Source organism: Oncorhynchus mykiss, chromosome 11, assembly GCF_013265735.2.
Source record: "Oncorhynchus mykiss isolate Arlee chromosome 11, USDA_OmykA_1.1, whole genome shotgun sequence".
Taxonomy (NCBI): Eukaryota; Metazoa; Chordata; class Actinopteri; order Salmoniformes; family Salmonidae; genus Oncorhynchus; species Oncorhynchus mykiss.
The window spans coordinates 31,216,994-31,234,659 of record NC_048575.1 but is presented as its reverse complement, the minus strand read 5'-3'; the positions used below and the strand labels follow the sequence as shown (position 1 = coordinate 31,234,659).

The window sequence follows — 17,666 nt, the reverse complement described above, 5'->3', positions numbered from 1 at the left end:
GAGAGATAGAGAGAGAGACTGGGCAGAGCGAGAGAGAGAGAGACTGGGCAGAGCGAGAGAGAGAGAGACTGGGCAGAGTGAGAGAGAGAGAGACTGGGCAGAGTGAGAGAGAGAGAGACTGGGCAGAGCGAGAGAGAGAGAGAGACTGGGCAGACGAGAGAGAGAGAGAGAGACTGGGCAGACGAGAGAGAGAGAGAGAGACTGGGCAGAGCGAGAGAGAGAGAGAGACTGGGCAGAGCGAGAGAGAGAGAGAGAGACTGGGCAGAGCGAGAGAGAGAGAGAGACTGGGCATAGCGAGAGAGAGAGACTGGGCAGAGTGAGAGAGAGAGAGAGAAAGAGAGACTGGGCAGAGTGAGAGAGAGAGAGAGAGAGAGAGAGACTGGGCAGAGTGAGAGAGAGAGAGAGAGAGAGAGACTGGGCAGAGTGAGAGAGAGAGAGAGAGAGAGAGAGAGACTGGGCAGAGTGAGAGAGAGAGAGAGAGAGAGAGAGACTGGGCAGAGTGAGATAGAGAGAGAGAGACTGGGCAGAGAGAGAGAGAGACTGGGCAGAGTGAGAGAGAGACTGGGCAGAGTGAGAGAGAGACTGGGCAGAGTGAGAGAGAGACTGGGCAGAGTGAGAGAGACTGGGCAGAGTGAGAGAGACTGGGCAGAGTGAGAGAGAGACTGGGCAGAGTGAGAGAGAGACTGGGCAGAGCGAGAGCGAGAGAGAGAGACCGGCAGAGCGAGAGAGAGAGACCGGGCAGAGCGAGAGAGAGAGAGAGACCGGGCAGAGCGAGAGAGAGAGAGAGAGAGACCGGGCAGAGCGAGAGAGAGAGAGAGACCGGGCAGAGCGAGGGAGAGAGACCGGGCAGAGCGAGGGAGAGAGACCGGGCAGAGCGAGACAGAGATGGATGTAGTGAGATGGCTAGAGAGGATGGGTGCTTGAGAAGGACAGAGACGGAGTGTGAGAAAGAGAGAGAGAAATCTCCATCTTCCTTCCAACTGCAGTGATTCACTCATCCGTAGCTACCCACTGATGATTTGTCCCCTGTAATTATACCTCGCAAGCTTGGTCAGGAAAACGTTATTCTTAAATCCCCACTCGATGCGGGCGTAATCATTTAAACCTGTTGTCTGGCTTGTCTTAGGGACGCCGCCTGTAATTGAAACATTAGTGCTTCTGGTCTATATGTGGCTGGTGGGTCTGCGTGTGCCCCACGTTCCCATTTTAATCACATCCTTGATCAGAGACTACACACTCAGGAGTTTGTGTGTGTGTATGAGTAAGTGAAAGAGAGGGTGTGTGTGTGTGTGTATCTGTTGTGTGTGTCTGTGCATCTGTCTCATTTGTGTGGGTGTGAGTCCAGTGTTCACCTGAAAGCATCTCTAGTGTTATTGACTTGCCTCCTGAGTGATGCCAGGGCTGAAGAACCCATGCATGGTTTCTTACTCAATACGAAGTTGACTCGATACGTGATATGTACTTACAGCCTTATTACCCGTGAACAGATGTGAAAACGAATGGAAGCATTTGCTCAAACATATTGAGCACGTTCAGAACATTTTTTTCAGTGCCTTGCCATGAAGACGGTATGATTGGTGGGTTGCTGAGGTGTGTGTGCTCCATTATGGTGGGCCGATATATCAAATCAATTTGAATGTTTGTTTTTGCACGATATTCCAAATGCCAGTATTTGCAAGAATCAAGGTTTTGTTTTATTTCATTTTTTTCTGTTTTCATGTGCGTTTGTGTCCCTCTGTGCTGTGTGTGCCTTCCCATTTACACCAGAGATCTGTAATGGAATGATGAGATGCTCATGTCTCCGCCCTAACAATTGTAGTCGTTGCCCCAAAGTCGGGTTGGCAGGCGACAAGTTTACGTCCAAAATAACCCCGTAGAAAATACATGTGGCTTATTTTTGGACAGATTTAGTCAAGAGTGAAACCCCTCGCTTCACCTCTTCCTCTCTGTTTACATACACAGCAAGTCCCTCCCCCGGCCACTCACAAAAACAAAGATGAAAGATCACGTCTACCTCTGGCAAGCTGTTTCAACTCACAAATTGCATTTGAGGTTTGGCCCAACGGAATCGGTCAAATAGACACCGCTACACATTGAGAAGTTATCCTCTCTGACAATACCCTTTTATGTGTCATCACTACTAATACGGGAGTATCAACATTGATTCTGGCAAATGAATGCTCATTTTGCCATACCGCTAGCAGCATTTTACCCAAAGACTGTTATACTAGCTGTCTAGTCTGGTGTTTTATACATGTGAGAGATAAGTCAGGCCACTTGATTTCAATATCTGAACAAAGTGGACAGGCTGCAGTTGGAGACAGACACGGGTGGGTTCGTAACAATTCAACTGTCCTGCCTTTTTAACTAGCAAGTAGATCCACGTTGGCTAAACTGGAAGTATCAAGATTAGCTGGCTACTCACGAGCACGTGGGCTTTTTCTTGAGGGATTGTTTGAGAACTGTGTTAATTTTCTATAATGCCTGCGACAATAAGTCATTATTAGTTAATGTGCATTATGCGTGGTACTGATTTATTAATTTTTTTTACAAAAAGGCCATTTTCAAAGACTGACTTGAAAGCCAGATCAGTGATTATAGTAAAAAAAAATTTTAAAAAATCAGGTTAAACTATTTTGATTAAAATAATACAATTTATTAGTTAATCTTGGTTAATGGTTGTGGGAGGCTTGTATTTAGCATAGGGGTCATTTCACAAGCCCTGGATTCATTAGATTATTGCTGACTGTTTTAAATGCAGTGTATCTGTAATGACTACTCAGGGAGAAAAGGGTGTAGATTCACACGCAGCGCGCAGCAGGTCTTTATTTCGCCTTCGCAGCTGGCAGGAATCATGGTCATACACAGGTAGGCAAACAGGCAGGTGAAACAACTACGACTGAAGGCTCTAACTGGTTCTCACAAACGAGCTAGGAAAAGGCTTAGCACAGTCGTGGCCCACGATTTTGAGTATGACACAAATATTGATTTCCACAAAGTTTGCTGCTTCAGTATCTTTAGATATTTTTGTCAGGTGATACTATGGAATACTGAAGTATAGTTACAAGCATTTCATTAGTGTCAAAGGCTTTTATTGACAATTACATGAAGTTGATGCAAAGTGTCAATATTTTCAGTGTTGACCCTTCTTTTTCAAGACCTCTGCAATCCGCCCTGGCATGCTGTCAATTAACTTCTCGGCCACATTATGACTGAGGGCTGCCCAGTCTTGCATAATCAATGCTTGGAGTTTGTCCGAATTTGTGGGTTTTTGTTTGTCCACCCGTCTCTTGAGTATTGACCACAAGTTCTCAATGGGATTAAGGTCTAGGGAGTTTCCTTGCCATGGACTCAAAATATCGATGTTTTGTTCCCCGAGCCACTTAGTTATCACTTTTGCCTAATGGCAAGGTGCTCCATCATGCTGGAAAAGGCATTGTTCATCACCAAACTGTTCCTGGATGGTTGGGAGAAGTTGCTCTCGGAACTGAACTAAATAAGGTGCTGATGAGACCAGGTAACTAACACAGGTAAAATCAATGAACAAAAAGGAAAGACAGGGCTACGTTCAAGAACACAAAGAAACAGGGCTACGTTCTAGAACACAAAGAAACAGGGCTACGTTCTAGAACCCCACGAAACAGAACACAAGGTTGACTAAGAAAATAAATACAGAACCTTGCAGCATTTGACATTTTAATTGACCTGAAAAGCTTATTTAGAGAGAAAATGTGAATTGCCCGTGAGTAAAAATAAATAAAATAATAATAATATCGGGACAATTTTTAAGCCATATCGTCCAGCCCTATGCTCCGTCTGGCCAAACTCACTTGGAATGGTTCTTATCTTTAATGGTTGATCTTTTTTCCACTTCGGAAATCCCTTATGACAGACAACGTCACCGGCTGTCATTTATCTGTCTCTGTCCCTCCCTTTCTCTCCCCCTGTCTCTCTCTGGAATGACTCACCCAATATGACACCAACACCAAACTGGGTCCTGACGACCTGTCTCCCTAGCAACCAGCCCATCTCACCGGCGTTAATGCAGCGTGGCACACAGCGAGACTAAGTGACCGAATGGGAGGAACACACAGCACAAATGCATATCTCTCTCCACAGGCCGAGGAAAAGGAGGGCACTGTCTGTCAGTGTGGGGTGATGGGAGCTTTCAAATGTGTGTTTTTAGTGTGTGCGTGCCTTCCCCTGGTGTTCTAATGGTCATTGAGGAGACCTCTGTGCTCAGAATGACAAGCTGCTGACTCATTCAGGCTGCGTCTCAAATGGCACCCTAGTCCCTACATAGTGTTTTGGTCAAAAGTAGTGCACTATGTAAGGAATAGGGTGCCATTTGGGATGCAGACACACAGTCAGTCAGACACCAGGCAGCAGATGCTTCAGGCTGTGTCTGAAATGGCACCATATTCCCTATATAGTCCACTATTTAAAAAGGCACTAGTGCCTTCAGAAGCAGGTCTTCTTGGGTTTGACGCTACAAGCTTGGCACACCTGTATTTGGGGAGTTTCCCCTATTCTTCTCTGCAGATCTCCTGCAAGCTCTGTAAGGTTGGATGGGGAGCATTCCTGCACAGCTGTTTTCAGATCTCTCCAGACAAGTTCGATTGAGTTCAAGTCCGTTCTCTGGCTGGGCCACTACAGCCCTATCGATGAGAATGGGGTTGTACTCGGTCCTTCTTTTTCTGTTGTCTACAATCATCTCCCCTGATCAAGACAAAGGATATGATTGTGGACTACAGAAAAAGGAGGACCGAATACAACCCCATTCTCATCGATAGGGCTATAGTGGAGCAGGTTGAGAGCTTCAAGTTCCTTGGTGTCCACATCACCAACAAACTATCATGTTCCAAACACCAAGACAGTCGTGAAGAGGGCAGGACAATGCGTATTCCCCCTCTGGTTGCATCACCTCCTGGTATGGCAACTGCACGGCCTCTGACCACAAGGCACTATAGAGGGTAGTGCGTACGGCCCAGTACATCACTGGGGCCAAGCTTCCTGCCATCCATGACCTCTATACCAGGCGGTGTCAGAGGAAGGCCCAAAAATGTGGAGTACTGCAGAGATGGTTGTCCTTCTGGAAGGTTCTCCCATCTCCACAGATGAACTCTGGAGCTCTGTCAGAGTGACCATTGGGTTCTTGGTTACCTCCCTGACCAAGGCCCTTCTCCCCCGATTTCTCAGTTTGTCCGGGCAGCCAGCTCTAGGAAGAGTCTTTGTGGTTCCAAACTTCTTCCATTTAAGTGTGATCGAGGCCACTGTGTTCTTCAATGCTGCAGAAATGTTTTGGTAACCTTTCCCAGATCTGTGCCTCGACACAATCCTGTCTCGGCGCTCTACAGACAATTCCTTCGACCTCATGGCTCATTTACTAGAGGTGGACTCTATTCAAGTTGTAGAAACATCTTAAGGATGATCAATTGAAACAGGATGCATCGGAGCTCAATTTCGAGTCTCAAAGCAAAGGGTCTGAATACTTATGTAAATTAAGTTTCTGTTTTGTGTGTTTAATACTTTGGAAAAATTTTTAACCTGTTTTTGCTTTGTCATTATGGGGTATTGGGTATAGATTGCTGCAGAATTTTTTTTATTTCATCAATTTTAGAATAAGGCTACAACGTAACAAAATGTGGGAAAAGTCAAAGGGTCTGATTACTTTCCAAAGGCACTAGTGCACTACTTCAGTATGGTGCCATTTGGTACACTTTCTGTTATTGTATCTCCCTCCATGGAGTTATGAAGGCTTCTCCCAAAAAAAATCACTCAGTAACCTCTCTCCCCCCTCTTTCTCTCTTTCCATCTCCCCTTTTACAGGACCTCCGAGAAGTGTGGCTCAACTACCCGCCCCATCCTCTGCAGGTTGGTTGGAAATAATATATTTGTCTGTTTATCCCTGCAATGCTCGGAATGGATATCGTATATACAATGACGGCCTACCGGGGAACAGTGGGATAACTGCCTTGTTCAGGGGTAGAACAACAGATTTTTACCTTGCCAAATCCATTCATTTGAATGGGTGTCCACATACTTTTGCATATATAGTATATGTAAGGCCCCCCTCCCCATAGAGCACAGCTTTCCCTCACACTCACATACACACACACACTGCTCCAGTTATCCTCTCCACATGAGTTTTGCTGTCTACTATGGGATATGATCAATGTAAATGCTGCTAAGACAGTAGCACACGTCTGTGTGTTTGGCGTGTGCCTAAAGCAGAAACGGCTCGTATGTATCGGTGCAGCAGGGGCGGTGTGTTGTGTGAACACACTCCATTTCTAGTGAGTTCACTCTGTTGTCTAGCTGCTGTTTCTGCTCTCCATAATCCTCTTTCTTACTGTTACCCAGACACCCGCTCGCTCGTTCATGCTCCGTCTCTGTCTCTCTGTAACTTTTATTCTCTTTCGATATATTTGATTCTCTTTCTTTCTCTCCTCATACTGTCTAATTCTTTCTCTCTGCCTCTCTCTCTCCCCCTTGCTTTGCATGATCTGCCTAGAAACATTGGGTTGTAGAGTGAAGAGCATGTTTGTTTGAAATCAGGATTTGGAAAAAGAGATCAAAGATGGTGTAACAGGATTATTCTCCAGTCCCAAATCACATGGGGCCTCCAGGGACCCAAACACTGCTTGTGTGTGTGTGTGTGTGCGCGCGTGCGTGTGTTTTTGTGTGTCAGTTCCACTTATTGTCTTTGTTTTACCAAAATGCTCCAGCCACTCATTCTTGACTTGTTACTAGCTTCTAACGATGGTAGCTGATGGTAATTTCAGCCGTGCCCTTCCCACCAGCAGCCTTTGAGGTCAGGGTGGAGCCTTGAGGTCAATCCCACAATCCTCAGCGGTCAGGGAGGGACCACTCCTGGGTAATTACGAGGTTCGGAGCAAAAGGCCATCCTTCCATCTCTCCATATTTCCACCCTGAGTCAGTCTGCTGTGGGTTAGTCAGGGTGGTCTCCCTCTCCTACTTACCTTGTGTGGCTGGCTTAGTTTATGTACGCTTGATTTCAATGACCTTTAACATGAGTTAATCAATTTACAATAAGATTATTATTTAAGTGAAGACATCTGTTTTTGGTAATGTTGGTGAAGTTGGTTAGCAAAGAGAAACCACATCTGGCACAAAGGCTCTCTCTCTGACCTTAAAGGGTTACCAGGTGCCTCTTTCGCTCTCTCAGCCTAAAGGGTTACCAGGTGTCTTTCAGCCTAAAGGGTTACCAGGTGTATCTTCTCTCTCAGCCCACAGGGTACCAGGTGCCTCTTTGACTCCAGGCAGGACACAAAGGCTGATGATCGTCAGGAGTTAGTTTGCTGAAAGAGATTCACCAATAAAGAGGCCCAGGCTTATGGTGATGCCAAGCCATCTCCAGGATCCTGTTCTGTAGTAATGGTGTGTGCGTGCACCTCTGTGTCTGTTGGCCCATGTGCTACATTAGCATAAGCACCATGGCTAAGTGCTGCCTGCCTGCGCAGCGCTCCTGGCTCAGTCAGTCTGTGGAGAAAGTGAACAGAGCAGAACGATTCCTGGTTGACAACATGCACATCTTCATGTCCTCCCTGTTCCCCTCTGCTCTCTCTATCTGCACCAGCACCTGCCTCATCACCCCCCTCGGCTCTCCGAAATCATTTACCACTGTGTCAAACACGTCAACACGCAACGCAAGCTTCACATCCCCTTTTGGTTCAGTGTGAATGGGTATACCGCCAAAACGCCGGTATTTTTCATCCTATAGCTTGTTCTCCAACTTTTTAAATAGTGGGCCAACATGTTTTCAGCACTTTTATTTCCTTGATTGGTCAAAACTCGTTTTCTCATGCTCTTGTCTCTCTGCAGCAGCCATATAGTGAGCAGTGTGTTTGGAACATATCACAATAAAATCACAGTATCAAATCGCAAACCATATGAAATCGCGAGAATGGCAATACTTATCGTATCGCCACCTAAGTATTGGGATGATATCGTATTGTGAGGTCCCTAGCAATCGCGAGAATGGCAATACTTATCATATCGCCACCTAAGTATTGGGATGATATCGTATTGTGAGGTCCCCAGCCCTATCAGAGATACACCTGGGCCGGAGTGTGCTCAGATTTACACTTTATTATGGAAAGGGGATACCTAGTCTGTGCCACAACTGAATGCATTCAACCAAAATGTGTCTTCTGCATTGAACCTGGTCATTTTTCCACATTGTTTTTATTTCTCACGATTGATTTTTCCTTTTGAACCGTTGCTAGCAGGCCAGCCATCATCCCCTTAGAAAAACTCCACATAAAAAATGTGTCAAACTAAATGCCAGACTAAAAGTATGTGTTTGTGTGATACAGTGTTATGAATGCTGGACTCGTCAAATGCCGTTAGTGGTGACGCATGGCATTTAAACAGTTGTCGTTAATTAAGAGGAAGGCAGATGTGAAAGTCTTCTTTGGGGCTAAAGTGGGAAGACGGAACCATGACATTTCCAGCAGCCGTCCAATTAAAATGTAGAGTTGGCAACCAACCACTCTGTCTGTTTGACACTTGGCGTCTAGCTATTCCACCACTGCTTAGTCTATATTGCTTCAATGAAAGCAGGTAAACTCAGAGGGACAATGTGCAATATTTACTGCTCTCCAGTGCTCAATGGAATATATACTGTGTGTACAAAACATTAGGAACACCTGCTCTTTCCATGACGGAGACTATCCAGGTGAAGGCTATGATCCCTTATTGATGTCACCTGTGAAATCCACTCTAATCAGTGTATATTAAGGGGATGAGACCTGTTAAATAAGGATTTTTAAGCCTTGAGACAATTGAAACATGGATTGTGTATGTGTGGCATTCAGAGGGTGAATGGGCAATGCAAAATATTTAAGTGCCTTTGAAAGTGGTATGGTAGTAGGTGCCAGGCGCACCAGTTTGTGTGTCAAGAACTGCAATCCTGCTGGGTTTTTCACGCAAAACAGTTTCCCTTGTGTATCGAGAATGGTCCACCATCCAAAGGACATCCATCCAACTTTAAAAATTAAAAATATATATATATATTTAACTAGGCAAGTCAGTTAAGAACAAAATCGTATTTGCAATGGCGGCCAAACCCGGACGACACTTGGCCAATTGTGCGCCGCCCTATGGGGCTCCCAGTGGCGCAGCGGTCTAAGGCACTGCAGCTCAGTGCTAGAGGCATCACTACAGATACCCTGGTTTGATTCCAGGCTCTATCACAACCGGACGTGATTAGGAATCCCATAGGGCGGCGCACAATTGGCCCAGCATCATCTATGTTTGGCCGGGGTAGACCTTCATTGTAAATAAGAATTTGTTCTTAACTGACTTGCTATACATGTGAAGCTAACAAGGTCAATGTCTACATTTAAGTTATGAAAATGTCCCAAATGGGACCCTACTCTCTCTATAGTGTACTACTTTTGACTGTCATACCGCTCAGGAAGGAGACGTATTCTGTCTCCTAGAGATGAACATACTTCTGTGCGAAAAGTGCAATTAATCCCAGAACAACAGCAAAGGACCTTGTGAAGATGCTGGGGAAACAGGTACAGAAGTATCTATATCCACAGCAAAACGAGTCCTATATCGACATAACCTGAAAGGCCGCTCCGACAGAAGATGCCACTGTGCTAAAACCGCCATAAAAAGCCAGACTACGTTTTGCAAATGCACATGGGGACAAAGATCATACTTTTTGGAGGAATGTCCTCTGGTCCGATGAAACAGAATGACCATAGTTATGTTTAGAGGAAAAAGGGGGATGCTTGCAAGCCGAAGAACACCATCCTAACCGTGAAGCCCGGGAGCAGCATCATGTTGTGGTGGTGCTTTGCTGTAGGAGGGACTGGTGCACTTCACAAAATAGATGGCATCATGAGGAAAGACAATTATGTGGATACATTGAAACAACATCTCAAGACATTAATCAGAAGTTAAAGCTTGGCCACGAATGGACAATGACTCCAAGCATACTTCCAAAGTTGTGGCAAAATGGCTTAAGGACAACAAAGTCAATATATTGGAGTGGCCATCACAAAGCCCTGACCTCAATCCTATAAAAAAATGTGTGGGCGGAACTGAAAAAGCGTGTGCAAGAAAGGAGGCCTACAAACCTGACTCAGTTACACCAGCTCTGTCAGGAGGAATGGGCCAAAATTCACCCCACTTATTGTGGGAAGCTTGTGGAAGGCTACCCAAAACATTTGACCCAAGTTAAACCATTTAAAGGCAAAGCTACCAAATACTACTTGAATGTATGTAAACTTCTGACCCACTGGGAATGTAAAAGCTAAAATAAATCATTCTCTCTACTATTATTCTGACATTTCACATTCTTAAAATTAAGTGTTGATCGTAACTGACCTAAGACAGGGAATTTTTACTAGGATTAAATGTCAGGAATTGTGAAAAACGGAGTTTAAATGTATTTGGCTAAGGTGTATGTAAACTTCTGACTTCAACTGCAGATACTGCTCTCTGCTAGAGGCTGATGAATGCATCTATACACACAGCCCTCTCCTGATTTCACACATGCGTTCTAGCATATCCCTTCCCCTAATAAGGGAGGTCATCATTATTATGCAGTGTTCTTTCTCTGTTAAAACCATATTGCACTGAACTAGCATCCATGGGGGAGAGGGGGGTTAGGAAAACATCTGACTAGATAGAAAGAGTATAGAAAATATGATGGACTTATATTTTCAAATAACTGCCCTATTCCTGGCCCGCAAAGGAATCAGTAAAATCAAATCTGAGCGGCCCTCCGTTGAATTCTGAAATCCCGATGTGGCCCTCAAGCCAGAAAGTTTGCTCACCTCTAGTCTTCTACCTGCCCTTCAGATCCAGACTTGTCTATCCCTGCTCTAATCTAAACCACAGCTGAATTCCACGGAGGTGCCGCTCTTTTCATGCGGTGTTGAGCTGTAAATGCTGTGTTGTGTTTTACCAGGTGCAGGAGCCGCAGACGGACAGGCAGCTGATCGAGACGTCTCCGGTGCTTCAGAAGCTGACAGACTTTGAGGACACCATCGGTGTTATGTTCACACACTGTCGCCTGCTGGCCAGAGCTTTCACACTGAGGACCGTGGGCTTCAACCACCTCACACTGTGAGTATGGGAGGGGTGCGTGTGTGCTTGCGTGCGTGCGTGGCTCCCCGGTCTATCCTCCGTCCCAGTACCGTAGTGATTGATGGACTGTGCAACTCGTAGTTGTCCCACTGCCTAATCCTGGGTCTTTTACAGCCTGTGTAGTCCTCCCAGGGGACACTAAAACCCCTCTCCAGCCATTGCCTGACTCCGCTAGTGAGGTCACAGCCCCGCTCCCCCATGGGAAATTTAGTTTTTAAATGTTGATTATATTTACTAGCTGGCCCGAGGCTTTGGTTCTTATTCATTCTCGCTCGTGCGAATGGTCTTTCCCTCTCTCCCTCTGTTAATTTCTCTCTTTGTTTCTCTCTTTCGTTCCCTCTATCCTTCTCTCCCTCGTTCTCTCTCTTTCTTAGTTTATTGCTACAGGTTTTTATTTACTTTAATTGACACTTCATGTGTTATGGATACACATTTTTTTTTTTTACGAATGTTTGAGATGTTCTTTGACTTGATTTGACCCCAGAGTTCATTTCAGATGCCAACATCAATATAATTGTCTCAAAAGGCTTATATATCAAATCAAACTTCATGTCTAAAATAATGGGGAAATCATTGATTTTATAAAGTTTCTGACATTAAGGATTTCAATTGAGTGAACAACCACTGTGTTTCTCTGCCTGCTTCTCACCTTTTATAGAAGGCTTTCATTGCTTGCAACTTACTGTAGAAAAATAGTGTGAAGAATGGGTGTTTTTACTCGAGTGTAAACTATGTGTTATTGAGTAAGTCTGTATGAATCATACTTGTCTCGAGATTAACATTGTTACCTTTGGTGTTAGACTGTAGCATTATTTTAAAAGCAAAATAAAAGCTGCACACTGATGCAATACTTTATTCATCAACGTTTCGACAGCAAGCTGTCTTTATTAGATTTTCACCAACTGTACTGTAGCATTGTTCATTCATTGTGTTAAAAATGCTGTTAAAAATGACATGTAAGGAACGTAATTGCACGAGTCATGTAGGCTTTTAGGAGATGTGCACAAGGCTTAAACGATACATTCACAATAGTGAAATGTTAGCAACACAATAGTGAGCTGGACAGCTAAACCAAATTACCAACTAGGACGTTTAAGCGTGTGTGCATGGCGTGTGTGTTTTAATCCATCACTTTAATGTCAGATCCACTCACGGTCAGTGAAGTCGATTAGAGGGCTGGAAGTTGAGCTGTTAAGGTTACTTTTGAATGTTGTCCTCCTCAAGGTAGAGAAAGACGCCTGCATTGCTAACCCATTATTAATTGTACCTTTATTTAACTAGGCAAGTCAGTTATGATCAAATTCTTATTTTCAATGAAGGCCTAGGAACAGTGGGTTAACTGCCTGTCGTTCTGACAGATTTGTACCTTGTCAGCTCGGGCGTTTGAACTTGCAACCTTCCGGTTACTAATCCAACGCTCTAACCACTAGGCTACCCTGCCGCCCCAATTCTCAATTTATTATTATAAACTGGGTGGTTCAAGCCCTGAATGCTGATTCGCTGACAGCATGCATGACAAAACATTTATTTGTATTGCTCTAATTACGTTGGTAACCAGTTTATAATAGCAATAAGGCACCTCGGGGGTTTGTGGTATATGGCTAATAAACCACAGCTTATGGCTCTATCCAGGCACGCCATGTTGCATTTTGCGTAAGAACAGCCCTTAGCTATGGTATATTGGCCATATACCACACCCCCTTGTGCCTTATTGCTTAAATAGATTGCACATTAGTCAAGCCCAATGTAAGTACTCCGGTGTCCTTAACACTAGAACCTCTGGGCCTTTCAGCCTAAAAGTACCCGCTAGAGAATGTTGAGACCGTTGCTGGAAGTCTCCTTTTGCAAACGCGTCAGATGCATGTCAACCCACAAGGTGTGCAAACATAAGCACCAACGCTTGATAAATAGTGCATAAACAATTGTAAATTATGAATTGCATTAAGAAATATTTGTGGAAATATAGCCATGACAAGATACTGTATCCCACGTACTGTTAACCTTTCTGTGCGCATGAGCGACAGTACAATCTCTCATGTGCTGCAACATCTGCGTGACACTATCGTGACGTGACTCTCATTAATGTGATGACTTCTATTTACCTACTATGTTTAATTGTTACTAGATGAAAGTAATCATGTAACAATTAACTCATTAGAAATTTGGGGCACCACGGGAGAAGTTCTCTGGGATAGGTGGCAGTATTTTCACGTCCGGATGAAAAGCGTGTCCAAACTAAACTGCATGCTACTCAGGCCCAGAAGCTAAGATATGCATATTATTAGTAGATTTGGGTAGAAAACACTCTGACGTTTCTAAAACCGTTTGAATCATATCTGTGAGTATTACATAACTTATTTGGCGGGCAATGGGCTTTCATTGGGAATCCAGATTTCTAAGGGACTTTCTTGCAGTTCCTATCGCTTCCACTGGATGTCAACAGTCTTTAGAAATTGATTAAGGTTTTTCCTTTGAGAAATGAAGAAGTATCACTGTTCAGAACGAGGCTAGAGAGAAGTGTACTCTTTGTTAGAGGCGCGGACCTGAAAAGCACGCTCCACTTTGTTTTCCTCCGGTATTGAACACAGTTAATGCCGTCTTAAATTTGATTGATTATTTACATTTAAAAAATACCTAAAGTTGTATTAGGACAGTAGTTTGAAATGTTTGGACAAAGCTTACAGGTAACTTAGAAATGTTGTAGTCATGTTGTGCGAGTTGGAACCAGTGTTTTTCTGGATCAAACACTCCAAATAAATGGACATTTTGGATATATATCGATGGAATTAATCAAACAGGAGGACCATTTGTGATGTTTATGGGACATATTGTGCCAACAGAAAAGCTTGTCTAAGGTAAGGCATGAAATATATCTTTATTTCTGCGTTTTGTGTCGCGCCTGGCGTGTTGAAATATGATTGTCTGTGAATATTTGCTGGGGTGATGTCCTCAGATAATAGCATCGTTTGCTTTCACCGTAAAGCCTTTTTGAAATCTGACACGTTGGCTGGATTCACAACAAGTGTAGCTTTAGTTTGGTGTATTGTATGTGTGATTTCATGAAAGTCAAGTTTTTATAGTACTTTATTTGAATTTGGGGCTCTGCATTTTCACTGGATTTTGGCCAGATGGGATGGCGTCCCACATATCCCAGAGAGGTTAACGAGTTACCATCTCCCGAAGTAAACTCATGAATATCATTGGGGCAAAAAAGTATTTAGTCAGCCACCAATTGTGCAAGTTCTCCCACTTAAAAAGATGAGAGAGGCCTGTAATTTTTATCATAGGTACACTTTAAATATGACAGACAAAATGAGGGGAAAAAATCCTGAAAATCACATTGTAGGATTTTTAATGAATTTATTTTCAAATTATCAAGATCTTGAGAATCAGCTGTACATGTGATGGAAGAATGCACTGTACATTTGATGGAAGAATACACTGCACATGTGATGGAAGAGTGCACTGCACATGTGTTGGACGAATGCACTGTTCATGCAGAGGGTTGCAATTCCATTGAATTGGGGATAGTTTAACCAAAATATGCCACAAAACCTAGAATTGCCTATAATCCCACAAATGTCTATAATCCCACAAAAAAACGTTCACTGTTATAAGCTAACTGTTTTGATGAATTTAACCATAATTCCCCAAATTACCTGGCTTAACTTCCCATGTAAAATTCCAGGAAAGATTCTGGAAAGTTTCCGACCCCTTGAAGACCTAGCCGCAGCTGGTGGTTTAACTCTTACGGTATGTTAATTTTTAACTCAATCTTTTATACCCTCGAGTAAAAAGGGATGTTTGAGCTCCCTCCGGCGTGTCTAGTTACGAGGCAAAGTATATTTTCAATGTTTAATTTAATCTTTATTTAACTAGGCAAGTCAGTTAAGAACAAATTCTTATTTACAATGACGGCCTAGGCACATTGGGTTAACTGCCTTGTTCATAGCGGCTGCTATGATCTCGTTAGAGAACTAAAATCACAATCCTATCATCACAAAAAATAGAAAAGGGAGAGATTCCCCTCCTGCCTAATTTACTACCGAGTGTTAACGTGTCCAAACCGGACCAACCGGTTGTAAGCTATATACCAAGCTCATTTGAGGCCTTTGACCCACCCCCAGGAGAGTAATGACAGCACATAAACAAAGAGATATGTCCAGTGCTCTGGAAATATCTCTTTACTTGAGGTGTAAGGCCTGCTCTCTTTGTGAAGTCCCCCTTGTTGCGCTCTCGTCAGTCTTTTCTACCCAAATCGTGCCATTCATTCCAGAATGCTGTCTCACCGTGGCAGTTGGGATCAACGTATGTTGGCTCAGTTCTGGTTTTTCTGCGGTGAGGCTCAGGCATCGGAGGCGGAGGCTCAGTGAACATCAGAAACAGATGACTCTTCATCAGCAACGTCAATTTCGAGCTCAATATCCGATCCAACATCCGACTCCAGCTCATCTAAATTCTGCAGCGTTGTAATGCTGTCAGTGCGTCTGATTTGACTCTCTGAGGGGAGATAATATAACATTTCCAGCCTTTCATGATAAAATAATTAGACCGCCCACAATTCTTCATCATTGATTAAAATGTGATGCTGATAGAACTGAGTTTGAAATTTAATCAAATCTAGCTTCAGATAGTGTGAATTGTGTTCATTGAGAACAAGAGGTCGGTAGCAATGTGAGTCTGACACCTCTGATGTAGGGCAACCTTAAAACTGATCTCATTACACTGGAAACTGGAATGAAGGTTGTACAATAGGAAAGTACAGTTAATAGAGGAGACGGGCACACGCACACACACACACCGACACAGTAACGTCATGGTGGTGGAAGTAGATGGATAGAGGCTGACCTCTTGGAGGACGTGGAGCTGTGAGTTCATCCCTTTTAGAGATCCCAGAGACCGGAGACCAGCTCAGTCTCTACCCACTAAATCCCCTCGGCTGCCTCCCAAATGGGACACTATTCCATATGTAGTGTCATACCTTTTACCTGAAAGTAGTGCAATATAAAGGGGATTCGGGTGCCATTTGGGAAGCAACCCTTTTTCTCATAGGCCCCTAATGATTAGGTCACTCAATGGCTGCCAGGATCAATGATCCCAAACCACGAGAGGCCGCACCACTACTCTCCTCCCGCTTCGCTCCGCTCAGGTTATATACAGTGCATTTGGAAAGAAATTCACACCCCTTGAATTTTTCCACATGTTGTTACATTACAGCCTTATTCTAAAATTGATGGAACATTTTTTTCCCGGCAATCTACACACAATACCCCATAATGACAAAGCAAATACGGATTTCAAATTTTTGGGGCAAAATAAAAAAACAGAAATACCACATTTACATAAGTATTCAGACCCTTTACTCAGTACTTTGTTGAAGCACCTTGGGCAGCGATTGCAGCCTCGAGTCCTCTTGGGTATGACGCTACAAGCTTGGCACACCTGTGTTTGGGGAGTTTCTCCCATTCTTCCCTCCAGATCCTCTCAAGCTCTGTCAGGTTGGATAGGGATCGTTGCTGCACAGCTATTTTCAGGTATCTCCAGGGATGTTCGATTGGGTTCACGTCCGGGCTCTGGCTGGGCCACTCAAGGACATTCAGAGACTTGTCCCAAAACCACTCCTGCATTGTCTTGGCTGTGTGCTTTGGGTTGTTCCTGTTGGAAGGTGAACCTTCGCCCCAGTCTGAGGTCCTGAGCGCTCTGGAGCAGGTTTTCATCAAAGATCTCTCTCTACTTTGCTCCATTCATCTTTCTCTCGATCCTGACTTGTCTCCCAGTTTCTGCTGCTGGAAAATTATCCCCACAGCCTGATGCTGCCACCTCCATGCTTCACCTTAGGGATGGTGCCAGGTTTCCTCCAGACGTAACGCTTGGCATTCAGGCCAAAGTGTTTAATCTTGGTTTCATCAGACCAGAAAATCTTGGTTCTCATGGTCTGAGAGTCTTTAGGGGCCAAGCGGGCTGTCATTTGCCTTTTTTACTGAGGAGTGGGTTCTGTCTGGCCACTCTATTGGTGCATTGGTCCAGAGATTGTTGTGCTTCTGGAAGGGTTCTCCCATCTCCACAGAGGAACTCTAGAGCTCTGTCAGAGTGATCATTGGGTTCTCGGTCACCTCCCTGACAAGGATCCTTCTCCCCCGATTGCTCAGTTTGGCTGGGCAGCCAGCTCTAGGAAGAGTCTTGGTGGTTCCAAACTTATTCCATTTAAGGATGATGGAGGCCACTGTGTTCTTGGGGACCGTCAATGTTGCAGACATTTTTTGGTACCCTTCCCCAGATCTGTGCCTCAACACAATCCTGTCTCGAACCTCTACGGACAATTTTGCTCTGACATGGATTGTCCACTGTGGGACCTTACATAGACAAGTGTGTGCCTTTCCAACTCTTGTCCAATCAATTTAATTTACCACAGGTGGACTCCAATCAAGTTGTATAAACATCTCAAGGATGATCAATGGGAGCAGGATGCACCTGAGCTCAATTTCCAGTCTCATAGCAAAGGGTCTGAATACATAATTAAATGTATTTTAATACAT

The 17,666-nt window shown here is 44.2% G+C and overlaps 1 protein-coding gene across 2 annotated transcripts in view; it reads left to right on the top strand.

Moving 5' to 3' along the window:
- drosha (drosha ribonuclease III) overlaps positions 1 to 17,666 on the top strand; it is a 157,244-nt gene that overhangs the window by 93,965 nt on the left and 45,613 nt on the right. For both annotated transcript variants that reach the window (XM_036935298.1, XM_036935297.1), the window contains exons 24-25: positions 5,830 to 5,874; positions 10,952 to 11,109. In XM_036935298.1, coding sequence (XP_036791193.1) covers positions 5,830 to 5,874; positions 10,952 to 11,109 — 203 coding nt within the window. The remainder of the gene's footprint in view (positions 1 to 5,829; positions 5,875 to 10,951; positions 11,110 to 17,666) is intronic.